Source organism: Heterodontus francisci, chromosome 18 (genome assembly GCF_036365525.1).
Source record: "Heterodontus francisci isolate sHetFra1 chromosome 18, sHetFra1.hap1, whole genome shotgun sequence".
NCBI lineage: Eukaryota > Metazoa > Chordata > Chondrichthyes > Heterodontiformes > Heterodontidae > Heterodontus > Heterodontus francisci.
In genome coordinates, this window is record NC_090388.1 from 48,332,411 (window position 1) to 48,359,399 (window position 26,989).

General features: G+C 43.9%; 1 protein-coding gene across 1 annotated transcript in view; it reads right to left on the reverse strand.

The window, feature by feature from the left end:
• Positions 1-26,989, reverse strand: part of LOC137379862 (IQ motif and SEC7 domain-containing protein 3-like) — a 189,806-nt gene that overhangs the window by 133,970 nt on the left and 28,847 nt on the right. Inside the window, exon 3 of the mRNA XM_068051254.1 lies at positions 14,248-14,370. Coding sequence (XP_067907355.1) covers positions 14,248-14,370 — 123 coding nt within the window. The remainder of the gene's footprint in view (positions 1-14,247; positions 14,371-26,989) is intronic.

Below are 26,989 nucleotides of genomic sequence, written 5' to 3' on the forward strand. Positions count from 1 at the left end.
GAGTGTAAATACAGTTTGCCCTCAGTTCAGGGAGTATAAATACAGTTTGCCCTCAGCTCAGGGAGTATAAATACAGTTTGCCCTCAGTTCAGGGAGTATAAATACAGTTTGCGCTCAGTTCAGGGAGTGTAAGTGCAGTTTGCCCTGAGTTCAGGGAGTATAAATACAGTTTGCCCTCAGTTCAGGGAGTGTAAATACAGTTTGCCCTCAGTTCAGGGAGTATAAATACAGTTTGCCCTCAGTTCAGGGAGTGTAAGTGCAGGTTGCCCTCAGTTCAGGGAGCGTAAATACAGTTTGCCCTCAGTTCAGGGAGTATAAATACAGTTTGCCCTCAGTTCAGGGAGTGTAAATACAGTTTGCCCTCAGTTCAGGGAGTATAAATACAGTTTGCCCTCAGTTCAGGGAGTATAAATACAGTTTGCCCTCAGTTCAGGGAGTATAAATACAGTTTGCCCTCAGTTCAGGGAGTGTAAGTGCAGTTTGCCCTCAGTTCAGGGAGTGTAAGTGCAGTTTGCCCTCAGTTCAGGGAGTGTAAATACAGTTTGCCCTCAGTTCAGGGAGTATGAATACAGTTTGCCCTCAGTTCAGGGAGTATAAATACAGTTTGCCCTCAGTTCAGGGAGTATAAATACAGTTTCCCCTCAGTTCAGGGAGTATAAATACAGTTTGCCCTCAGTTCAGGGAGTATAAATACAGTTTGCCCTCAGTTCAGGGAGTATAAATACAGTTTGCCCTCAGTTCAGGGAGTATAAATACAGTTTGCCCTCAGGTCAGGGAGTGTAAATACAGTTTGCCCTCAGTTCAGGGAGTATAAATACAGTTTGCCCTCAGTTCAGGGAGTGCAAGTGCAGATTGCCCTCAGTTCAGGGAGTATAAATACAGTTTGCCCTCAGTTCAGGGAGTGTAAATACAGTTTGCCCTCAGTTCAGGGAGTGTAAATACAGTTTGCCCTCAGTTCAGGGAGTGTAAGAACAGTTTGCCCTCAGTTTAGGGAGTATAAGTACAGTTTGCCCTCAGTTCAGGGAGTATAAATACAGTTTGCCCTCAGTTCAGGGAGTATAAATACAGTTTGCCCTCAGTTCAGGGAGTGTAAGTACAGTTTGCCCTCAGTTCAGGGAGTGTAAATACAGTTTGCCCTCAGTTCAGGGAGTGTAAATACAGTTTGCCCTCAGTTCAGGGAGTATAAATGCAGTTTGCCCTCAGTTCAGGGAGTGTAAATACAGTTTGCCCTCAGTTCAGGGAGTGTAAATCCAGTTTGCCCTCAGTTCAGGGAGTATAAATACAGTTTGCCCTCAGTTCAGGGAGTGTAAGTGCATATTGCCCTCAGTTCAGGGAGTGTAAGTACAGTTTGCCCTCAGTTCAGGGTGTGTAAATACAGTTTGCCCTCAGTTCAGGGAGTGTAAGTACAGTTTGCTTTCAGTTCAGGGAGTGTAAGTACAGTTTGCCCTCAGTTCAGGGAGTGTAAATACAGTTTGCACTCAGTTCAGGGAGTGTAAGTGCACTTTGCCCTCAGTTCAGGGAGTATAAATACAGTTTGCGCTCAGTTCAGGGAGTGTAAATACAGTTTGCGCTCAGTTCAGGGAGTGTAAATACAGTTTGCCCTCAGTTCAGGGAGTGTAAATACAGTTTGCACTCAGTTCAGGGAGTGTAAATACAGTTTGCCCTCAGTTCAGGGAGTGTAAATACAGTTTGCGCTCAGTTCAGGGAGTGTAAATACAGTTTGCACTCAGTTCAGGGAGTGTAAATACAGTTTGCGCTCAGTTCAGGGAGTGTAAATACAGTTTGCACTCAGTTCAGGGAGTGTAAATACAGTTTGCACTCAGTTCAGGGAGTGTAAATACAGTTTGCCCTCAGTTCAGGGAGTGTAAATACAGTTTGCACTCAGTTCAGGGAGTGTAAATACAGTTTGCGCTCAGTTCAGGGAGTATAAATACAATTTGCGCTCAGTTCAGGGAGTATAAATACAGTTTGCCCTCAGTTCAGGGAGTGTAAGTGCAGTTTGCCCTCAGTTCAGGGAGTGTAAGTGCAGTTTGCCCTCAGTTCAGGGAGTGTAAATACAGTTTGCCCTCAGTTCAGGGAGTATGAATACAGTTTGCCCTCAGTTCAGGGAGTATAAATACAGTTTGCCCTCAGTTCAGGGAGTATAAATACAGTTTCCCCTCAGTTCAGGGAGTATAAATACAGTTTGCCCTCAGTTCAGGGAGTATAAATACAGTTTGCCCTCAGTTCAGGGAGTATAAAGACAGTTTGCCCTCAGTTCAGGGAGTATAAATACAGTTTGCCCTCAGGTCAGGGAGTGTAAATACAGTTTGCCCTCAGTTCAGGGAGTATAAATACAGTTTGCCCTCAGTTCAGGGAGTGCAAGTGCAGATTGCCCTCAGTTCAGGGAGTATAAATACAGTTTGCCCTCAGTTCAGGGAGTGTAAATACAGTTTGCCCTCAGTTCAGGGAGTGTAAATACAGTTTGCCCTCAGTTCAGGGAGTGTAAGAACAGTTTGCCCTCAGTTTAGGGAGTATAAGTACAGTTTGCCCTCAGTTCAGGGAGTATAAATACAGTTTGCCCTCAGTTCAGGGAGTATAAATACAGTTTGCCCTCAGTTCAGGGAGTGTAAGTACAGTTTGCCCTCAGTTCAGGGAGTGTAAATACAGTTTGCCCTCAGTTCAGGGAGTGTAAATACAGTTTGCCCTCAGTTCAGGGAGTATAAATGCAGTTTGCCCTCAGTTCAGGGAGTGTAAGTGCATATTGCCCTCAGTTCAGGGAGTGTAAATCCAGTTTGCCCTCAGTTCAGGGAGTATAAATACAGTTTGCCCTCAGTTCAGGGAGTGTAAGTGCATATTGCCCTCAGTTCAGGGAGTGTAAGTGCAGTTTGCCCTCAGTTCAGGGAGTGTAAGTACAGTTTGCCCTCAGTTCAGGGTGTGTAAATACAGTTTGCCCTCAGTTCAGGGAGTGTAAGTACAGTTGCTTTCAGTTCAGGGAGTGTAAGTACAGTTTGCCCTCAGTTCAGGGAGTGTAAATACAGTTTGCACTCAGTTCAGGGAGTGTAAGTGCAGTTTGCCCTCAGTTCAGGGAGTATAAATACAGTTTGCGCTCAGTTCAGGGAGTGTAAATACAGTTTGCCCTCAGTTCAGGGAGTGTAAATACAGTTTGCACTCAGTTCAGGGAGTGTAAATACAGTTTGCCCTCAGTTCAGGGAGTGTAAATACAGTTGCGCTCAGTTCAGGGAGTGTAAATACAGTTTGCACTCAGTTCAGGGAGTATAAATACAGTTTGCACTCAGTTCAGGGAGTGTAAATACAGTTTGCGCTCAGTTCAGGGAGTATAAATACAATTTGCGCTCAGTTCAGGGAGTATAAATACAGTTTGCCCTCAGTTCAGGGAGTATAAATACAGTTTGCGCTCAGTTCAGGGAGTATAAATACAGTTTGCCCTCAGTTCAGGGAGTGTAAGTCCAGTTTGCCCTCAGTTCAGGGAGTGTAAGTCCAGTTTGCCCTCAGTTCAGGGAGTGTAAGTCCAGTTTGCCCTCAGTTCAGGGAGTGTAAGTACAGTTTGCCCTCAGTTCAGGGAGTATAAATACAGTTTGCCCTCAGTTCAGGGACTATAAATGCAGTTTGTCCTCAGTTCAGGGAGTGTAAGTACAGTTTTCCCTCAGTTCAGGGAGTATAAATACAGTTTGCCCTCAGTTCAGGGAGTGTAAATACAGTTTGCCCTCAGTTCAGGGAGTGTAAATACAGTTTGCCCTCAGTTCAGGGAGTGTAAGAACAGTTTGCCCTCAGTTCAGGGAGCATAAATACAGTTTGCCCTCAGTTCAGGGAGTGTAAGTACAGATTGCCCTCAGTTCAGGGAGAATAAATACAGTTTGCCCTCAGTTCAGGGAGCGTAAATACAGTTTGCCCTCAGTTCAGGGAGTGTAAGTACAGTTTGCCCTCAGTTCAGGGAGAATAAATACAGTTTGCCCTCAGTTCAGGGAGTATAAATACAATTTGCCCTCAGTTCAGGGAGTATAAATACAATTTGCCCTCAGTTCAGGGAGGGTAAGTACAGTTTGCGCTCAGTTCAGGGAGTGTAAATACAGTTTGCGCTCAGTTCAGGGAGTGTAAATACAGTTTGCCCTCAGTTCAGGGAGTGTAAATACAGTTTGCCCTCAGTTCAGGGAGTGTAAGTACAGTTTGCCCTCAGTTCAGGGAGTATAAATACGTTTTGCCCTCAGTTCAGGGAGTTTAAGTACAGTTTGCCCTCAGTTCAGGGAGTATAAATACAGTTTGCCCTCAGTTCAGGGAGTATAAATACGTTTTGCCCTCAGTTCAAGGAGTATAAGTACAGTTTGCCCTAAGTTCAGGGAGTGTAAGTACAGTTTGCCCTGAGTTCAAGGAGTATAAGTACAGTTTGCCCTCAGTTCAGGGAGTGTAAGTGCAGTTTGCCCTCAGTTCAGGGAGTGTAAGTGCAGTTTGCCCTCAGTTCAGGGAGTGTAAATACAGTTTGCCCTCAGTTCAGGGAGTATGAATACAGTTTGCCCTCAGTTCAGGGAGTATAAATACAGTTTGCCCTCAGTTCAGGGAGTATAAATACAGTTTGCCCTCAGTTCAGGGAGTATAAATACAGTTTGCCCTCAGTTCAGGGAGTGTAAGTGCAGTTTGCCCTCAGTTCAGGGAGTGTAAGTGCAGTTTGCCCTCAGTTCAGGGAGTGTAAATACAGTTTGCCCTCAGTTCAGGGAGTATGAATACAGTTTGCCCTCAGTTCAGGGAGTATAAATACAGTTTGCCCTCAGTTCAGGGAGTATAAATACAGTTTCCCCTCAGTTCAGGGAGTATAAATACAGTTTGCCCTCAGTTCAGGGAGTATAAATACAGTTTGCCCTCAGTTCAGGGAGTATAAATACAGTTTGCCCTCAGTTCAGGGAGTATAAATACAGTTTGCCCTCAGGTCAGGGAGTGTAAATACAGTTTGCCCTCAGTTCAGGGAGTATAAATACAGTTTGCCCTCAGTTCAGGGAGTGCAAGTGCAGATTGCCCTCAGTTCAGGGAGTATAAATACAGTTTGCCCTCAGTTCAGGGAGTGTAAATACAGTTTGCCCTCAGTTCAGGGAGTGTAAATACAGTTTGCCCTCAGTTCAGGGAGTGTAAGAACAGTTTGCCCTCAGTTTAGGGAGTATAAGTACAGTTTGCCCTCAGTTCAGGGAGTATAAATACAGTTTGCCCTCAGTTCAGGGAGTATAAATACAGTTTGCCCTCAGTTCAGGGAGTGTAAGTACAGTTTGCCCTCAGTTCAGGGAGTGTAAATACAGTTTGCCCTCAGTTCAGGGAGTGTAAATACAGTTTGCCCTCAGTTCAGGGAGTATAAATGCAGTTTGCCCTCAGTTCAGGGAGTGTAAATACAGTTTGCCCTCAGTTCAGGGAGTGTAAATCCAGTTTGCCCTCAGTTCAGGGAGTATAAATACAGTTTGCCCTCAGTTCAGGGAGTGTAAGTGCATATTGCCCTCAGTTCAGGGAGTGTAAGTGCAGTTTGCCCTCAGTTCAGGGAGTGTAAGTACAGTTTGCCCTCAGTTCAGGGTGTGTAAATACAGTTTGCCCTCAGTTCAGGGAGTGTAAGTACAGTTTGCTTTCAGTTCAGGGAGTGTAAGTACAGTTTGCCCTCAGTTCAGGGAGTGTAAATACAGTTTGCACTCAGTTCAGGGAGTGTAAGTGCACTTTGCCCTCAGTTCAGGGAGTATAAATACAGTTAGCGCTCAGTTCAGGGAGTGTAAATACAGTTTGCGCTCAGTTCAGGGAGTGTAAATACAGTTTGCCCTCAGTTCAGGGAGTGTAAATACAGTTTGCACTCAGTTCAGGGAGTGTAAATACAGTTTGCCCTCAGTTCAGGGAGTGTAAATACAGTTTGCGCTCAGTTCAGGGAGTGTAAATACAGTTTGCACTCAGTTCAGGGAGTGTAAATACAGTTTGCGCTCAGTTCAGGGAGTGTAAATACAGTTTGCACTCAGTTCAGGGAGTGTAAATACAGTTTGCACTCAGTTCAGGGAGTGTAAATACAGTTTGCCCTCAGTTCAGGGAGTGTAAATACAGTTTGCACTCAGTTCAGGGAGTGTAAATACAGTTGGCGCTCAGTTCAGGGAGTATAAATACAATTTGCGCTCAGTTCAGGGAGTATAAATACAGTTTGCCCTCAGTTCAGGGAGTGTAAGTGCAGTTTGCCCTCAGTTCAGGGAGTGTAAGTGCAGTTTGCCCTCAGTTCAGGGAGTGTAAATACAGTTTGCCCTCAGTTCAGGGAGTATGAATACAGTTTGCCCTCAGTTCAGGGAGTATAAATACAGTTTGCCCTCAGTTCAGGGAGTATAAAGACAGTTTGCCCTCAGTTCAGGGAGTATAAATACAGTTTGCCCTCAGGTCAGGGAGTGTAAATACAGTTTGCCCTCAGTTCAGGGAGTATAAATACAGTTTGCCCTCAGTTCAGGGAGTGCAAGTGCAGATTGCCCTCAGTTCAGGGAGTATAAATACAGTTTGCCCTCAGTTCAGGGAGTGTAAATACAGTTTGCCCTCAGTTCAGGGAGTGTAAATACAGTTTGCCCTCAGTTCAGGGAGTGTAAGAACAGTTTGCCCTCAGTTTAGGGAGTATAAGTACAGTTTGCCCTCAGTTCAGGGAGTATAAATACAGTTTGCCCTCAGTTCAGGGAGTGTAAATACAGTTTGCCCTCAGTTCAGGGAGTGTAAGTACAGTTTGCCCTCAGTTCAGGGAGTGTAAATACAGTTTGCCCTCAGTTCAGGGAGTATAAATGCAGTTTGCCCTCAGTTCAGGGAGTGTAAGTGCATATTGCCCTCAGTTCAGGGAGTGTAAATCCAGTTTGCCCTCAGTTCAGGGAGTATAAATACAGTTTGCCCTCAGTTCAGGGAGTGTAAGTGCATATTGCCCTCAGTTCAGGGAGTGTAAGTGCAGTTTGCCCTCAGTTCAGGGAGTGTAAGTACAGTTTGCCCTCAGTTCAGGGTGTGTAAATACAGTTTGCCCTCAGTTCAGGGAGTGTAAGTACAGTTGCTTTCAGTTCAGGGAGTGTAAGTACAGTTTGCCCTCAGTTCAGGGAGTGTAAATACAGTTTGCACTCAGTTCAGGGAGTGTAAGTGCAGTTTGCCCTCAGTTCAGGGAGTATAAATACAGTTTGCGCTCAGTTCAGGGAGTGTAAATACAGTTTGCCCTCAGTTCAGGGAGTGTAAATACAGTTTGCACTCAGTTCAGGGAGTGTAAATACAGTTTGCCCTCAGTTCAGGGAGTGTAAATACAGTTTGCGCTCAGTTCAGGGAGTGTAAATACAGTTTGCACTCAGTTCAGGGAGTATAAATACAGTTTGCACTCCGTTCAGGGAGTGTAAATACAGTTTGCGCTCAGTTCAGGGAGTATAAATACAATTTGCGCTCAGTTCAGGGAGTATAAATACAGTTTGCCCTCAGTTCAGGGAGTATAAATACAGTTTGCGCTCAGTTCAGGGAGTATAAATACAGTTTGCCCTCAGTTCAGGGAGTGTAAGTCCAGTTTGCCCTCAGTTCAGGGAGTGTAAGTCCAGTTTGCCCTCAGTTCAGGGAGTGTAAGTCCAGTTTGCCCTCAGTTCAGGGAGTGTAAGTACAGTTTGCCCTCAGTTCAGGGAGTATAAATACAGTTTGCCCTCAGTTCAGGGACTATAAATACAGTTTGTCCTCAGTTCAGGGAGTGTAAGTACAGTTTTCCCTCAGTTCAGGGAGTATAAATACAGTTTGCCCTCAGTTCAGGGAGTGTAAATACAGTTTGCCCTCAGTTCAGGGAGTGTAAATACAGTTTGCCCTCAGTTCAGGGAGTGTAAGAACAGTTTGCCCTCAGTTCAGGGAGCATAAATACAGTTTGCCCTCAGTTCAGGGAGTGTAAGTACAGATTGCCCTCAGTTCAGGGAGAATAAATACAGTTTGCCCTCAGTTCAGGGAGCGTAAATACAGTTTGCCCTCAGTTCAGGGAGTGTAAGTACAGTTTGCCCTCAGTTCAGGGAGAATAAATACAGTTTGCCCTCAGTTCAGGGAGTATAAATACAATTTGCCCTCAGTTCAGGGAGTATAAATACAATTTGCCCTCAGTTCAGGGAGGGTAAGTACAGTTTGCGCTCAGTTCAGGGAGTGTAAATACAGTTTGCGCTCAGTTCAGGGAGTGTAAATACAGTTTGCCCTCAGTTCAGGGAGTGTAAATACAGTTTGCCCTCAGTTCAGGGAGTGTAAGTACAGTTTGCCCTCAGTTCAGGGAGTATAAATACGTTTTGCCCTCAGTTCAGGGAGTTTAAGTACAGTTTGCCCTCAGTTCAGGGAGTATAAATACAGTTTGCCCTCAGTTCAGGGAGTATAAATACGTTTTGCCCTCAGTTCAAGGAGTATAAGTACAGTTTGCCCTAAGTTCAGGGAGTGTAAGTACAGTTTGCCCTGAGTTCAAGGAGTATAAGTACAGTTTGCCCTCAGTTCAGGGAGTATAAGTACAGTTTGCCCTCAGTTCAGGGAGTATAAATACAGTTTGCCCTCAGTTCAAGGAGTATAAGTACAGTTTGCCCTAAGTTCAGGGAGTGTAAGTACAGTTTTCCCTCAGTTCAGGGAGTGTAAGTACATTTTGCCCTCAGTTCAGGGAGTGTAAGTACAGTTTGCCCTCAGTTCAGGGAATGTAAGTACAGTTTGTCCTCTGGTGGGAGGGAAGGGGTAAAGACAGTTTGTCCCCAGTGTGTAGGGGAGGGCTAAGTACAGTTTCACCTCATTGTTGGGAGGGGGTAGAATTTCAAATGCTAAGTGAGGAGAGTGAGTTAGTAACTGCATTTCTGCTCAGCTGGTAGCATTGGATTTTTCAGTAGGGAGACATTTGCGTTCTGATAACTAACCGTAGGGTGGCCTGTTTTCTGCTCAGTGAAGTGTTAAGGGTTATACTTAAGCTTAGTGGGGCATTTTAGTTGCTGGCTATTTGCTCCTGAGTGGGTGAAGGGTTGGTGTGATTGATGAGTTTGGTTGGGGATGAGAACAGAATCTCTGCCAAGTGAGGGGGTGATTAAGGTGTCATGATCTATGCTTAGTTAGGTGGTGTGGGGGATGTGCATGATTTCTACTCATGGCTGGGGGTGCTGTATTCTGAATTCTGATCATCACAAAGGGGCTGGCCATCGGCTTAGTGGGGTGGAGGTTGGTCCTTTGTGGAACTGCTTCTCGACCTGCGTATTTCTTTCATATTCCTGTGCTTCCTGAACAGATGGTGGTGGCCGACTCAGTCGGTTGTGTTGGACAATGTAATATTTATTGCTCATTCCTAAGTGCCCTGAGGGAAACCATATATTGTAGAACTACAGTCATGAACAGCTAAACACAGAAAGGACACTACTGAATCAATTGGGTTTTTACAACAAGCCAGTAGCTTTCATGGTCAATTTTCCGGTGTTGGACTACAAATTGTCCGATTTTTAAAAATTTGATTCCCTAACTCTCCTTGGTAAGATTTTGAACTTACAGGGTGGAATTTTATGTTCTCCCCCATGGGGGCTTTAGAGGTGGGAGAGTATAAAATCGGGTGGAAGAGTGGCAAGGTGGGTGTTTCCACTACTATCCAGCCTCCGCCAAAATTTAGTCCGGGGTGGGAAAGCCTGTGAACGGCCTTCCCACCCCGCTGCCAATTCAGGTTCTTAACTGGGCAATTAACACCATAATTAAGGGCCTCTTCCTGCTGCAGCTACAATTAGTCGTGCAGTGGGTGGCTCTATCGCCGCACGGGAAGCATGGCATGGAAAACCATGCGGGCTGCTTCCCAGCTCCAGGGAGGACATCCTTTGTTAAAAGGCACTTAGTGCCTGAATGAGGGACCCAGCATTGGAAAGGGGTGGCCCACTGAGGGCCAGCCCCCTGCCCTTGCTGCCGACCCACCCTCCTCTGCGAGACCCCTCCCACCCTGACCTACCTGAGGTCTGGGTCCAGCGACGCTCCTGGGCCTAAGGCAGGCGCTTTTGCAGCAGCTGCCACCGCTTCTGATTGGCTGGCAGCTCTGCAAGGTGGACTTCTGGCGTCAGGTTCCTTGATCTCTTGGAAGGCCACTGCTGTTCAGTTAAGTGCCTGATTGGTACTAAATTCAGAGGGCCTTTCGTATATGAGGCAACACGGGGATCCCGGCATCGGTTTCTCCGGATGTCGAGACCCCCATCACCAGGATAAAATTGCCCCCAAAATCTCTGGTTTGCTAATCTGGTATCATAACCACTAAACTACCTTACCATGGGAGGACTCTCTTTGTCTTGAGGATGGAAATATTGCATCAATAAGTGGAAGAGGATTCCTGCCCTTTGCTGGTGAACCAGATGAGGGCTCTGGAGAGGATCCAGGAAATATCTTCATCAGCTGTCAGAAGCTGTGGCTTCTGCTCCATCTCGACCTTCAAATAATCCATCTTGACAAAGAGGGGGGTGGGTACCAATTTAACAAACACAGCCTCCATAAGATTGACAACATTGGTTTGTACTCTTGGAGGCTTCATCATGTAACCTCCTGCCCCCACCATTGGTCGCCCAACATGTTCATTCTCATGGACACCAACTAACCATATTTATTGGAGAGTAAACAGACTCTTCATTACCCAATTGGATGATTCGTGACTGTCAGATAAACAGCCTTTTTCCCATCTGCTATATTTTTAGAATAAGTAAACAAAGGTATTCAAACAAAATGAAAAGCAAAAGACAATTATTTTAAATTCCCCTCAGAGTTTTGTCCTGAGTTGCTCACAGAAGTCCATTGGAGATTAATCTTTAATCCCTGAGGACTCCAGGACAACCCTGGAGGATTGGCAACCCTAATCAGAGAGTGAATAAGTGTTACAGCATTCTGCAATAATTTCCGAAGCTAATAAAACATTTGTTACACAAATGCCAAAAATAAAACTCTTTTTTTACAAGAGCCAAGAACAGACTGCCCCTTTAAAATAGTTAGCATCTAAACAGCATCTCTGGAATCAGTGGCAGCTGTTTTTTGTGAGAACAGTTTGTCTTTAACTGAATCCAATGTTCGAGCATCTGAGTGTACTGTTTTCTGAAACTCATTGACATGTACTTTGTATTGCTGCAGCCTCTCCAGGTACAGTGAGGCGCAACCACCTGAAAAGCCATATAGCAAAGCTGCAGTGCAATTTAGCTGCAAAACGGAGACAAGCATTAGCTCCCATTTATGCCCTGCATCCCACTCATTTTTCAGGTGTTGAACCCACGGAAATTGACTCTATTATGTCAAGCACAGTGAAAGTATGCAGGCTGTGGCCTGTAACTCCAATGCTCAGAATGCTTCCTATGCTTTGGAATTCTCTACCCCTGAGGGCTGTGGATGTTCCGTCATTGTGTATATTCAAGACTGAGTTCAATAGATTCTTGGGCACTAAGTGAATCAAGGATATGGGGATAGGAGGGGAATGTGGAGTTGGTGTAGAAGTTCAGCCATCACCTTACTGAATGGTGGAACAGGCCCGAGGGGTGAATGTGGGGCCTGGCAGCACACAGAGGACAGGACAACACAGTAATTTTCTGCCAAAATCTATTCAGCTGGCCAGAAATTATGGGCTGAATTTTATGCCGTTAAAATTGGCGACCCGCACATGCAGGCAGTACTCGGCGCAACAGCCGCAATATTAAATGCAATGGCTCATTGTCATGGCCGGGGTGGACCGTTCCCCCCTCAATGACATGGAAAAGGCCGGGCGGTCCGTCCCTGGCAACGGTGTCAGGCACCATTGCGCAGGCGCCAATGCCATTTTTAAAGGGCCTCAAGCCCTTCCACTCGTTTACAATTTAAAGACAAAGGCATTGTAAATTAAACTTTTTAAATTAAATAAATGTTTCTACCCCCTCTCTCCAACCCCCCACAATAACTATACACTTCATTCCATGCCCTATCCCCCCAAAAGTACTTACCTTGTGTACCTGATCTTCCTCCCAACAAAGTTCACAAACTTTTATCTTTAACCCTTCCCACCATCCCCTGCACCAATCATATTAGTTTGACCTCGCTCTCCCCCTCCTGCAATGAAATACTTACCTGCTCCCCCCTCCCCACCAGTGTCCTGCATTGGATCGAAAGGTGCCGGGCACCGGCTACAATATCGTAGCGGGCCGGTCGGCGGGAGCGGGTAAGTATTTAATTAATTTATTTTAATAAATTTACATATTTATATTGGCCTCCTGTCGCCGAGCGGCAGTGTGGGGGGGGCCGCCACTGGAAATATCAGGCTGGGCACTTCCTGGCGTCGAAGCTAGTGGCGGGCCTCTCCCGCAGACATTTTCTGGCACCCCCCTGCCACAGCCCCTGACATCGGAGGGGCTGTAAAATGCAGCCCTATCAAAGTAAAACTGATACTGAATTATGCCTTGAGATTGGTTTCCATACTTGCTGCAATAACCGCATTAATCCCTGAAGTCGACTTAAAAAGGATAATATTTTATGTCTAGATTTTGGCTAATTCATATTCCAGGAATCATTTTCTGTAAAGTAGATATAGTAATAGTAAAAAAAAATTCTGTGTATGTCACTAATTTTTGCAATTCCTAATCAGGATGCGAGTTTAAACAGATCAATATCTTTTCTCTCAACTGGCCTACACAATACTGTTTAATTATTAATTGAAATTAGCCTGGTTAAGGGGCTTGATGCAGTTGCCAGTGTCAATATTATTCTACCTTATTTAAACTGTTCTATAGTGTCCTGTTACTGTAATTATTATGTGGGCTCAAACTGACTTCCAAATTTGAATTGGAGCAGATAATTCAAGTTACTCAGTCCTGAAATAAAAATAGAAAATGCTGGAAATACTCAGCATGTTCTGTTTTATTTCTAGAATCTTCAGTATTTTGATTTTATATTACCAAATATTGAATTCAACCCATTTGGATATACCATCCCTTTCTTTGAACGCGGTGGTACTTGTATCTGTAGGAAAAGGAAACTGTCTTTTTGGACTCCAGTGTTACCATTTTAATTATTTTGTCACTTTTTTTCCACTGTTAGGATTGTTGTAATCTGTAGATGTAGCTATATTGACTATATGTCTTTGATTGTTTTATTTTTTATAAGTGTAAAATTTCCCTGCCGAACTGTAGGCCAGTTAGCACTGTACACTTCCTGGTATCCTCTTTATTACAAGCTAATGGAACAACTTCATGCAGCCACCGTCTGAAGAGACCACTCATAAGTACAGGACAGCTTGTTCAAACTAAAATGGTCATCAGTAAAAGAAATTTAATTAATACTTAGGAATTTCTGAACACAAAATATTTAACATCCAGCAGTGGCCACCAGTCACAGAACTCTTCCTGCTGGTCTTGACTGCCTCTATACCCACCCATCGCCGCCAATTCCCAGCCCCGATCCTTTCCCCACTTGGATGTGACCACTAAACATCCTTCCCCTGGCCTTGACCCGATTGTAGACCCCTGGCATTGATCCACAATTGTGAGCTCCAGGCCGCCTAACACCGCAGATGCCAGGTCCGCAATGTGGACCCCCACACCCACTTACCTGAGGATCTCTGCAATATTAACAGTAGCCAGAGCTTCCTTTACATTTGTTTGCTGTTGGGCCATACCACCTCTGTTATAATGAGGTCTGAGGTCAAATGTCTCGGGAGTTTGGATCTCACCATTCTGGCACAGGGTACTTACCCTCCTCCCCAAGTGCCTAAATGAACACACACAAATTTCTAGCCCAATGTCTATGTAGATCAGCTGTGCATCAGCAGGGTTTATCTCCTCAATATTGAAATATGTCTTAATGAAATGCCAGATGTCAGTATTCTATGATGGAGAAATTTTGATGAAGATTTATGTGAAATATCTTCTTCTTAATGTGTGGGATCCATAAATTTACTTTTCTTTTTCTAGTATTCAACCTTTAAACATAGAAGTGAGTTTTAATGCAATTAAAGTTTAATGTGTTTAAATGATTATTGTGATTTGAAAAGATGCACCAGTTACACATTTTGTGTGTATATCAACTGGTGAAGAAATCAGACTCAAACAAGCAAAGTGAGTTAGTTGACAGGTAGACTTCAAATTCTAAATCACTATCATCTGGTTGAAAAACAAGAGGTGAAAGCTAATGAGTGGGCAGACCAATCCAACATATTTACAAATGATGAAAATGAAAACTGAGTATACTTTTAAAGCTATTGTAAAAGGTTCCAAGTCACTTCAAAAGCCCACTCTTGATTTTACCTGCAATTAGTCTTTGGAAAAGAATCATTCTTATTACCTGAATGCTTCAATGAGTCGCTCAACCTTCTGTGCCTCTCCCTGCACTCGAATATGAGCCTGGAACTTCCGCAGAGCTTCATCCAATTCCATGTTAGAAAAATCCATCTCATCAACAACACAACTGGAACAAAACAGAAGAAATATAGTCAGTTGATTCCTCCATTTGGGGTGTGAATTCTCTATTGTGTGTTTAAAATAGGCCTTGGGTTTTGGACAGCACAGTCGAGTAACTTGTACCTCATCAGTCACATCTTAAATTTTTTGGAGTAAATTGTCATTTTCATCGCATGGACAATAGTCATCTAACCATTAGGAGCCATCCAATTTTCATTCCATTGCAATTAATAAAACCATATTTTATTGCAACCTTTAAATCAGATTCATTTTGACAGATGTCAGGAAAATGTGGCGTTCCTAGCAAACAGTATTGCTCAGGTGCAAATGACAGCAAATATACCACATAACATTTCTTGTATTTTCTGTCTCATTATGGTGTAGTCATCCATATTTGAACAGAATTATTGTACACTTGATGTTACTTCAAGAGGGAAAGCGCTAAAATGACATTGAGTGGCAGAGAACAGACTAACTGCCTCCCCATCTGATATTCTGATGTGATGGAAGAGATAATTCAGACCCTTTGCTGGTGAATATTTGCACGGGCACTGGGTGTCCTTGGGTACCTCACCTAAGTGGCAATTCTTGCAGCGGGACTCTAAGCAGTGAGTTTAGACAGGCTATTTTACTGTTCACAGTGAAGACTGATCCTGTTCTCACACAACATGCAAACATATACACTTCCAGGACAGTTATTGGATATGAGCAGAAACATCATTGTTTTTTCCCCTTGTATCTCAGGAGTGTTGGAGCCCATTGTAGTATCCCAACCTCTGTCCTGGCTGGGATAAGCTAACTGGCACAAACCAGGAATCAGGCATGGCACCTGTGTAGCTCAACTGGTTAGGTCAATGAGTAACTGAGCTACTAGGAAACTATAACTTTGTCTTCAAAGGAGAAGGATAAGAGGTGTCAAAGAAAGCTGCTATCATCTAAGGAAAACAAACAGAAAGCTAATTTCATGTGAAAGTTTTGCTGACAGCTTTGTGCTGTAAATAGTATGAAATGCCTCTCAGTAAGGTAAACAATAATCCAATCTCAGGGTTCAAATGATACACAGAACGTACTTGTACTGCACTTTTCCCTGTTTACCTCTGAAGCCCATGTGGGATGGTACCTTCCATATGGAAGGAAAGAGGAAGCAAGAAGAAAAACCACACAAATGTACTTGCTTTCTTCTTTTAAAACATCACTTGATAGCAAGATGTTCTGTTTAGTCTTAAATGATTTCATCCTCAGAGGCCTCTCTGTGCTCACAATACTTTCAGTTTTCTCACATAGGCTTTGAGCATGTATAGTTTATTTATAGCATAATTACCTTGATACATAGGTCCATGATGTCTGAGTCTGTCCTGGCAGCGAGATACCTAACCTACTGCCGAGCATCCCTGCCGTTTTCCAAAACATGCTCATGACAGGTGAGCAACCTCATCACATAAGAACATAAGAAATAGGAGCAGGAGTAGACCATTCGGCCCCTTGAGTCTGCTCCGCCATTCAATAAGATCATGGCTGACCTTCTGCATCAACAGCACCTTCCCGCCCTCTTCCCATACCCCTTGATTCCCTTGGTGCAAAAATCTATTGATCTCTGTCTTGAATATACTCACCCACCTGAGCATTCACAGCCTGCTGAGTGAAAATATTTCTCCTCATCTCTGTCCTAAATGCCCTTATCCTTATCCTGGTTTTCCATATGCAAGGAGTGTGAATACCCTTGATGAGTCAGGAATTTGAAGTTCAGCAGATGTAGCGGGCTGCTGAACTTAAATCAGTGCTCCATAGATTTCAGTAGAGCCTAAGTGTTTGATATAGAAGATACCCAGAGGTGTCATGAAAATGTTCCCTTTTACTAAATAAAATTTCAGAGTTCATGATGAAGGAGGAGAATAAATGAAAGTGTGGCAGAGGGAATCTTCTTGATGGAGCTACTGTGCAATAGACCAAGCAAGAAGGGGAAAACAGAGTGAAAGCATAGCAGCAAATAGGCAAAAAGTGGTCAGGACTGGAGAACAGCATTAAAGTAATCCTCCCCCTTTGTTCCCACTGAAAAGCAAGGAGTGTCTGCCCTGTGTTTGCACCAACCAGCCAACCACAGCACTAGCTACAGTCTTTACATCTAACACAGTGTCACTATTCTGTCAGTTAAAATTCAACTCCAACTAGATAGCAGATAAAGGTTAGGGCTTGACTTCCATTTACTGGACTGTTACATGTTTGTTCACCTATTTACTATGGCACTGCTCAGGACTTTCATGAGAGGACAGTGAACCAATCCCACTATCTATTTAAAAGCATGAAAGGCCATTATCCATGGCTACTGCAGCACGAATATATATATAAATATAAATCCAGCTCAATGTTGAAAATGATCAATTATTAAGGAGAAATGACAAGATCAGTGTACCCATCTCTGTATATACGATTACTATGTAGTCATAGAAGGCATGAAAAGAAAATCTAAATATTAATTTGTTGCATCCTCAGTAAGATATCATGCAAAGCTTGGAGATAATCTTTGTCTGTTTTGCACAAAAGCTGTAAGATGCAATTCTGGTGATGCATACGAAAACCTTTCTCAAAGCAGCTCAAAGTTCAGCTTAAATAAGTATTGCCATCATAAACTACATGCATGTTGCTTTGCAATTCCCTTGTATGGGAAAGAGGGTGGACTGGACATAGTCATATTTTAAGGAGGTGATTTTGGCCCTTTTTGACGATGAATCTATGAAAAGATTTGGCAAGGATAGGTTTGGAAGCATGGTACTGACCGTTATACCATGTTAATTATTATCCTGCCCACATGAAGTCAGAGTGTTTGATACTGACATTTGAGATGAAATTTGAACCTAAACCACCCATTGGGAAGCTGACAAGATCAGGAGAAACACTGGCCGAAATTTTATGGCCCCCATTGGAGCGGGCTGGAGGCAGGTAGAGCATAAAGTTGGGTGGGAGGCGAGGGATGCACCCCACCCCCCCACCCACCCCAGGCTAATTAAAGCCCTTAAGTGGCCAATTACTCCTCCCGCTGCTGCTGAAGAGGCCACCCGGTAATACCAAGTGCCCTCCTTGCGGGTCCGAGGGGATAGAGGAACCTCCTGATTGGGCACCCTATGCCCCATGGAGGGCACCCCCAGTGGCACAAGCCGCCCCCGCTGGAACTGCTCCCCCTGCCCTCTCGACCGAAGCCTCCCCCACCCTCGCTTTGCTGAGGCCAAGCCAATTGTCCCCAGCGAGGCCTCACAAACTTACCTCAATTCCAGGGCTTCCTCCATCGCTGCTCCTCTCGCTGGGTGCAGTCCCAGTAGTGGCCACCGCTTGCGGTGGTGTTACTGGGATTGGAGAGCTGCTGGCCCGCTGATTGGCCGGCAGCTCTTGGAGGCGGGACCTCCTGCCTCAGAAGGGCAGAAGTCCCGTCCGAGGCCAATTAAGGGCCTGGGCAACGTAAAGTCACGGCGTGGCTTCCAGGCCCAGCAGAGGAGGGCCTGCACCTGACTTTTTGGCTGGTGGGCGAGGTCTGCACTCTGACATAAAAATCCGGCCACTGTCATTATACCCGGCCCAACTTTACTCTCCACTGAGTCTTTCGAAGTTAAAAATTGCACATTTTCCTGGAACGGTAATTCCTGAAACTAATATTTGGGAGGTGTTGAGGGAGTTGGGCTTGACCAAGTGAATGGGAGGTCAGTTGTTTCCCTTTCACCCTATATCAAACTACCATATGGAATATTCTGCTTAGTTGCACTGTCTAGGATGAAATACTTACATCCGCATCACTGAAGAGCAGAGCTCAGTCAGAAAGATAAACCTGCAGTTCTAGCAGCTCCAAATAAAAAAAATCAAATGTTATCCTTCAGATCACTTTAGCTTAATCCAATCTCTATGACCCGCTTTCCTCCATCTGCGGAATTGCTCTGGTGCACTGAGGTCTCGGCTTAGAGCAAAAAGCTCGCTGTAATGAGCTGCTGACTCCAACTCATAAAAAATGTAATAAATGAAAAAAGGCAATGGGCTGAAAATCACCAACAGCTGGCAAAGACAAGAGTGGCAGGCAATTAAAGGGCAAAAGGCACATTCAAAAGTATGTTCATAAAAATTATTAATTGTAGCTGCGTCTTCACTATTTAGGCAGAATTATAGACCCAAGCTGGATTTTATTTCAGCATTTATTAAGCTCTAGTCTTGTTATTTAAATGGCACATACTGATGGCTTCCTACTAAAACCTGCCTGTAATGCTGATGCAAAAGCTTACTGTTTTGAGGTCCTATGTCCAATTAACAAGCCACCTGCAGGAAGAATGTGCAGGCGGGTGGACCTCATAAACCATTCAGGTCAGGACCCGGAAATGGTCCAGGTCCGCATTTAAAAAATAAGGTGGTAAGATTGCGCCCAGTGTTTTTGTTGCACGTGAGGTCAAGTTACACTGGTGCAGCTGCAGTAAGCCCAAGAAAATTCAGAGCTCTTAAATCGAATCTTTCCTGCAGAAATGAAAGCTCATTAACAAATGGCAGCACAAAGGGGGAGAAAATGCAATGAGAACCAAAACATTAGGTATTATTAATTAGCACAATACTTTTTGTGGACTGAAATTAGTGTTTAGTACGTAAACAATATTATCACGAGAGAGTGAATCACTTTGATCATCTGAGAAATAATTTCCCGACATTACTCTTCTGACTGGCAGCTTTGTGCAACAATAACACAAATTGGAAATTTGGGAAAATCTGCACATGATTTTCCGATTGCTTATACTAATGATCAGAGAATTATGCAGAACAGATATTCGAATTTTTAATATGCATCACAGTGCATAATGTTCCCCATTGTATTGTGCAAAGTTGGAAAATGACCCCTTTAAAAGAAATGTTAGCTATAACTTGGCTAGATGCATATTAATATTCAACTTTCCTCTTACTAACTAAACTATGTGCTCTAATTCTGACCTCAGGACAGGGTTTCCTTGCTACACTTTCCAATTCTCATACTGCCCATCCTTGAAAATTAACTATAGAAAATTGACATTTGTTGAGTGAACAAATAATTTGTAAATTCCATTAATTTTTTTTAACTCCAATACATTTAATCCTTGAACATGTCATTGCCTCGCAAATCCCAGCTCATTTTTCCCAAACTCCATGTCTGAATCCCTCCAATCAAATTTCCACCCCGCCACAAACCAAAACAGCTCTTATCGAAGTCACAAATGACACACTATGCGATGGTAACAAAGATAAACTATCCCTTCTCATCTTTCTCCGTTTTTCTGCAGCCTTTGACATGGTTGAACACACCATCCTCCTCCAATGCCTCTCCACTGTCATCCAACAGGGACTACACTCCCCTGGTTTTATTCTTACCTATTCACTGGTAGCCAGAGAATTACTCACAATGGCTTCCCTTCCCACTCCTGCACTATTACCCCTGGTATCCCCCAAGGATCTATCCTTGGTCCCCTATTTCTCATCTACGCTGCCCCTTGGCAGCATCATCTGAAAGCACAGCATTGGTTTCCACATGTATGCTGACAACACCCAGCTCTATCTCACCACCACCTCTTTCAACCTCTCTACTGTCTCTAAATTGTCAGACTGTTTGTCCGATATCCAATATTGAACAATAAATTTCTTTTTTTTTAGAGAGATACAGCACTGCAACAGGCCCTTCGGCCCACCGAATCTGTGCTGACCATCAACCACCCATTTGTACTAATCCTACATTAATCCCGTATTCCCTACCACATCCCCACCTTCCCTCAATTCTCCTACCACCTACCTACACTAGGGGCAATTTACAATGGCCAATTTACCTATCAACCTGCAAGTCTTTGGCTGTGGGAGGAAACCGGAGCACCGGGCGGAAACCCATGCGGTCACAGGGAGAACTTAGAAAACTCCGCACAGACAGTACCCAGAACAGAACCCGGGTCGCTGGAGCTGTGAGGACGCAGTGCTAACTACTGCGCCACCCAACTAAATTCCCTCCAACTAAATACTGGGAAGACTGAAGCCTTGTCTTTGGACCCCATTACAAATTCTGTTCTTAGCTACTGACTCCATTCCTCTCCCTGGCAACTGTCTGAGGCTGAACCAAACTGTTCGCAACTTTATTGTCATATTTGACCCCGAGATATGCTCCTGACTGCCCCATCACTAAGTCTGCCTATTTCCACCCCTGCCTCAGCTCATCCACTGCTGAAACCATCCCCCATGCCTTTGCTACCTCTATACTTGACTATTCCAATGCACTCCTGGCTGGCCTTCCACATTCTACCTTCTGTAAACTTGAGCTTCACCAAATCTCTGCTACCTGTGACCTTACGCTAAGTCGTGTTCACCCGGTAATTCTGTGCTCACTGACCTATATTGGTTCCTGATTAAGCAACACTTCAATTTTAAAATTCTCATCCTTAGTTTCAAATCCCTCCATGGCCTCAACCCTCCCTATCTCTATAACCTCTTCCAGCCCCACATGCTCCAAGATTCTATGCTCCTCTAATTCTGGCCTCTTCAGCATCCCTGATTTTAATCGCTCCACCACTGGCGGCCGTGCCTTCAGCTGCCTAGGCTCTAAGCTCTGGAATTGCCTCCCTAAACCTCTTCTCCTCTCTTTCCTCTTTTAAGAAGCTCCTTAAAATCTATCTCTTATACCAAGAATTTGGTTATTTGGCCAATATCTCCCTATGTGACTTAGTTTCAAATTTTGTTTGATAACACTCCTGTGAAGCACCTTGGGATGTTTTACTATGTTAAAGAAGTTATATAAATACAAGTTAGTGTTGTTGTTGCTATCACTGTCTCAAACTCATTATGACATTATGGCAGGAGATGGCAAAACCACCAAGGAAAATTAGGCCCAATGTCAACTCTAATCTGTGTATTCCGTAAATATCCATACAGAGGTTGCAAAAAGTTCCTTTCATCTTAACCCCGGATAACCAGCAGGGAGAGCCTCGTCCTACCAGCTTGAGATATATTCAAATCTTGATTGCAAAGGCACTTGGAAAGTCTGCTAACCCATTCATTCAACAATATCTCCATTGTGTGAATTTAAATGTAACAGTCACTTCTGTGGGCAAGGCTGGGAGAAAGCTTGGTTACAGCAAGTTTGGATCACAGTTCAATCTTTTAATAGTTAACAGTGGAAATGGCAGAGATCCAATAGTAAATTCTTTATAAATCTTCATATGAAGTTTCATGAGTCCCCATGTGGTGAGTTCTGACCTTACCCATGTTCATCTGAGAAGATAAGGAAAAATTAGAGGGTGGATCCACCTACACCTTTATTGGTAATTGAGTGGCAGAAGCAGGGAATTATCGCACAAGATGGAGACAAACAAAATGAAATCAAAGAGGAATAAAAGAGATATTGCTGTGGTAAAAATAGAAGTTTCTGCTTCTGTCTTCGATAATGCAAACTGGCAGTTCTGTTTGAAACTAACTCAGAGTCTCCTGGAGGCAACTGCACCTTCGAACAACAACTGTTAATACAGAGCATATTATTGTGCTTTGGTGAGTTTTAACAACCTCCAAACTGAGAGAGTGTTTACTAAATCAGAGATGACATTTGTTCAGCTTGCTCATTAATCAGTATTAACTGTGGTGAACAGATCATTAAGGACTTGGTTAGGCCCCAAACTGCCCAGATGACAATGATAAACAGTCCTCTTGGCCTACATTGTGCTTCAAAAGTTGGTCAAACTCACAATGGTTGATTAATTTGTTTAAATTGCTCTTGGCCTTGACATTCTGTGACGGTTGTGCCGGTCTTCTGCTGTAACTTCGGTGAGAGACTTGGAGAACTCCCATGGACTTCTGGGTCCTTCTGTTTTACTGTTGTTCCTTGATTGTTTCTATAATTTTTTCAATATCATTATTTTTAAATTTCCTTAAATTAAATTTGCTGCAGCTGCTCAGCATCACAGCATGTTTGGCACATTTTACTCTTTTTATTGAGTTGAATAAGTAATACATAGAACAAGATTCTCGTTGTGTCACTGTGCACTGGAGGATCAGGTGGGATACATAGAGAATGACAGATAGCTGTCAGAGTGATAAGAAGCTGTAAGTCAGCTCCAAAAACATCATTACCTCTAAAAACAAAGACCAAGTAACTTTGCCAGTATAACACAGGGCCTGAATTGCCTCTGCATTCAGACAGCCAGATGCTCGCCTACCTTGCTTGCACCAGCTCCTGCAGCAGGCTCACTGCCAACACCTTGGATGACCAGCAAAGGATCCTTGTCAATCAGTCGTTATGTAGATATACTCCTTGCATCTCTTTTGCAGAGAACACAAAGACTTGGACCGCCTACCAAATAATTCACAATAGTAAGGAATTCACTGGAGCTTTTCCTGAGCCACCACTGTGACTTTGCAAGATGTATAGCAGAAAACCCATTTAGATGCATAAAAGGGGTTTCCCTGCTATTCTGGTGTAGTTATGATTGCAGAGCAGGAGCACCAAGGAATGTAACTTCATCGAGGTGCCTGCTGCCATTCTTTTGTGAAGTTGCAGGCAATGCAGCAGACTTCTAATTCTCACTCAAACATGGCAGGAAATGTGAAATAAAAGCAGGAAATACTGGAAATACTCAGCAGATCTGGCAGTCTCTGTGGAGAGCGAAACAGAGTCAACGTTCAAGAACAAAGAACAAAGAACAAAGAAAATTACAGCACAGGAACAGGCCCTTCGGCCCTCCAAGCCTGCGCCAATCCAGATCCTCTATCTAAACCTGTCGCCTATTTTCTAAGGGTCTGTATCTCTTTGCTTCCTGCCCATTCATGTATCTGTCTAGATACATCTTAAAAGACGCTATCGTGCCCGCGTCTACCACCTCCACAGGCAACGCGTTCCAGGCACCCACCACCCTCTGCGTAAAGAACTTTCCACGCATATCCCCCCTAAACTTTTCCCCTCTCACTTTGAACTCGTGACCCCTAGTATTTGAATCCCCCACTCTGGGAAAAAGCTTCTTGCTATCCAGCCTGTCTATACCTCTCATGATTTTGTACACCTCAATCAGGTCCCCCCTCAACCTCCGTCTTTCTAATGAAAATAATCCTAATCTACTCAACCTCTCTTCATAGCTAGCGCCCTCCATACCAGGCAACATCCTGGTGAACCTCCTCTGAACCGTCTCCAAAGCATCTACATCCTTTTGGTAATGTGGCGACCAGAACTGCACGCAGTATTCCAAATGTGGCCGAACCAAAGTCTTATACAACTGTAACATGACCTGCCAACCCTTGTACTCAATACCCCGTCCGATGAAGGAAAGCATTCCGTATGCCTTCTTGACCACTCTATTGACCTGCGTTGCCACCTTCAGGGAACACTGGACCTGAACACCCAAATCTCTTTGTACATCAATTTTCCCCAGGACTTTTCCATTTATTGTATAGTTCACTCTTGAATTGGATCTTCCAAAATGCATCACCTCGCATTTGCCCGGATTGAACTCCATCTGCCATTTCTCTGCCCAACTCTCCAATCTATCTATATTCTGCTGTATTCTCTGACAGACCCCTTCACTATCTGCTACTCCACCAATCTTGGTGTCGTCTGCAAACTTGCTAATCAGACCACCTATACTTTCCTCCAAATCATTTATGTATATCACAAACAACAGTGGTCTGTGACCTTTCTTCAGAACTGATTTCTGTTGAGTATTTCCAGCATTTTCTGCTTTTATTTCACATTTCCAGCATCTGCAGTATTTTGCTTTTGCCGCAGGTGATGTTAATGGTAGGAGAGGAAGTGTACCTGTCGGGGTTTAGTAAGTGTACCTTGTGCTTATAAATTGCTCATTGATTTCTTCTTTTATGCTATGTACACCTGGGTGGTGTTGAGGTAAGTGATGTTTTCAGTAATATTTCAGCATTGGCATGGGCACATTGGTCAGCCCAGTAATGGCATTAACATATTTCTGACACTACATAGCCATAGAGGGCAGGCAAAACCAGTTTAACATCTCATCCAAAAATGACGGCACCTGCCACAGTGCAAAAAACTTATTCTAAAGCGGCTGTTTAGACATGATCTGCCTGAAGAGACAGGATGATATTTTAGCCTTCTGAATAAGAAATTGATTTGCTGCTTGTCTACTTGTTGCAGTTAGTGTTGGGGAAGCTTTGCTCTGTGAAGTTGTATTCAGATTCCATTTTGTATTGAGAACTCCATTTTGTGATTAAAAGTCAGTTTTTGCAGAATTTGCTGAAACTGGCTTTATCTGAATAACATCAAGAAGACAGAAAATTTTCCAAGGCCCCTTGCAAGGCTGCTACTGACTGTCATCACATAAGATAGATTCTAATTTTTTTGTGTAGTTCTGACCTAATAAATACATCAATCTATTTATTTGACAGCTGTAAGTTTACCTTTCTGCACATTTAAGAGGCCAAAATAGCTTATATTATATCCTAATGCCTTGGTCAAGGCCTCCCCACACACCACCCCTCCCCCACTACCACAAGACAATTGGTTTTCGTAATGCTGAGCTAATAGTACCGAATATAAACCAAGAGTAAAAGTCATGGGAGAGGTATAATGTAATGGCTTTTTATTTGAGGGATAGAAATGAGACTAATAATGCAAAGTCAGGTAGATCATAGGTTGGTCATACAAAGAACAAAGAACAAAGAAAATTACAGCACAGGAACAGGCCCTTCGGCCCTCCAAGTCTGCGCCAATCCAGATCCTCTACCTAAACCTGTCGCCTATTTTCTAAGGGTCTGTATCTCTTTGCTTCCTGCCCATTCATGTATCTGTCTAGATACATCTTAAAAGACGCTATCGTGTTCGCATCTACCACCTCCGCTGGCAACGCGTTCCAGGCACCCACCACCCTCTGCGTAAAGAACTTTCCACGCATACCCCCCCTAAACTTTTCCCCTCTCACTTTGAACTCGTGACCCCGAGTATTTGAATTCCCCACTCTGGGAAAAAGCTTCTTGCTATCCAGCCTGTCTATACCTCTCATGATTTTGTACACCTCAATCAGGTCCCCCCTCAACCTCCGTCTTTCTAATGAAAATAATCCTAATCTACTCAACCTCTCTTCATAGCTAGCGCCCTCCATACCAGGCAACATCCTGGTGAACCTCCTCTGCACCCTCTCCAAAGCATCCACATCCTTTTGGTAATGTGGCGACCAGAACTGCACGCAGTATTCCAAATGTGGCCGAACCAAAGTCTTATACAACTGTAACATGACCTGCCAACTCTTGTACTCAATACCCCGTCCAATGAAGGAAAGCATGCCGTATGCCTTCTTGACCACTCTATTTACCTGCGTTGCCACCTTCAGGGAACAATGGACCTGAACACCCAAATCTCTCTGTACATCAATTTTCCCCAGGACTTTTCCATTTACTGTATAGTTCACTCTTGAATTGGATCTTCCAAAATGCATCACCTCGCATTTACCCTGATTGAACTCCATCTGCCATTTCTCTGCCCAACTCTCCAATCTATCTATATTCTGCTGTATTCTCTGACAGTCCCCTTCACGATCTGCTACTCCACCAATCTTAGTGTCGTCTGCAAACTTGCTGATCAGACCTCCTATACTTTCCTCCAAATCATTTATGTATATCACAAACAACAGTGGTCCCAGCACGGATCCCTGTGGAACACCACTGGTCACACGTCTCCATTTTGAGAAACTCCCTTCCACTACTACTCTCTGTCTCCTGTTGCCCAGCCAGTTCTTTATCCATCTAGCTAGTACACCCTGGATCTCATGCGACTTCACTTTCTCCATCAGCCTACCATGGGGAACCTTATCAAATGCCTTACTGAAGTCCATGTATGTGACATCTACAGCCCTTTCATCATCAATCAACTTTGTCACTTCCTCAAAGAATTCTATTAAGTTGGTAAGACATGACCTTCCCTGCACAAAACCATGTTGCCTATCACTGATAAGCCCATTTTCTTCCAAATGGGAATAGATCCTATCCCTCAGTATCTTCTCCAGCAGCTTCCCTACCACTGACGTCAGGCTCACCGGTCTATAATTACCTGGATTATCCCTGCTACCCTTCTTAAACAAGGGGACAACATTAGCAATTCTCCAGTCCTCCGGGACCTCACCCGTGTTTAAGGATGCTGCAAAGATATCTGTTAAGGCCCCAGCTATTTCCTCTCTCGCTTCCCTCAGTAACCTGGGATAGATCCCATCCGGACCTGGGGACTTGTCCACCTTAATGCCTTTTAGAATACCCAACACTTCCTCCCTCCTTATGCTGACTTGACCTAGAGTAATCAAACATCTGTCCCTAACCTCAACATCCGTCATGTCCCTCTCCTCGGTGAATACCGATGCAAAGTACTCATTTAGAATCTCACCCATTTTCTCTGACTCCACGCATAACTTTCCTCCTTTGTCCTTGAGTGGGTCAATCCTTTCTCTAGTTACCCTCTTGCTCCTTATATATGAATAAAAGGCTTTGGGATTTTCCTTAACCCTGTTTGCTAAAGATATTTCATGACCCCTTTTAGCCCTCTTAATTCCTCGTTTCAGATTGGTCCTACATTCCCGATATTCTTTCAAAGCTTCGTCTTTCTTCAGCCGCCTAGACCTTATGTATGCTTCCTTTTTCCTCTTAGCTAGTCTCAC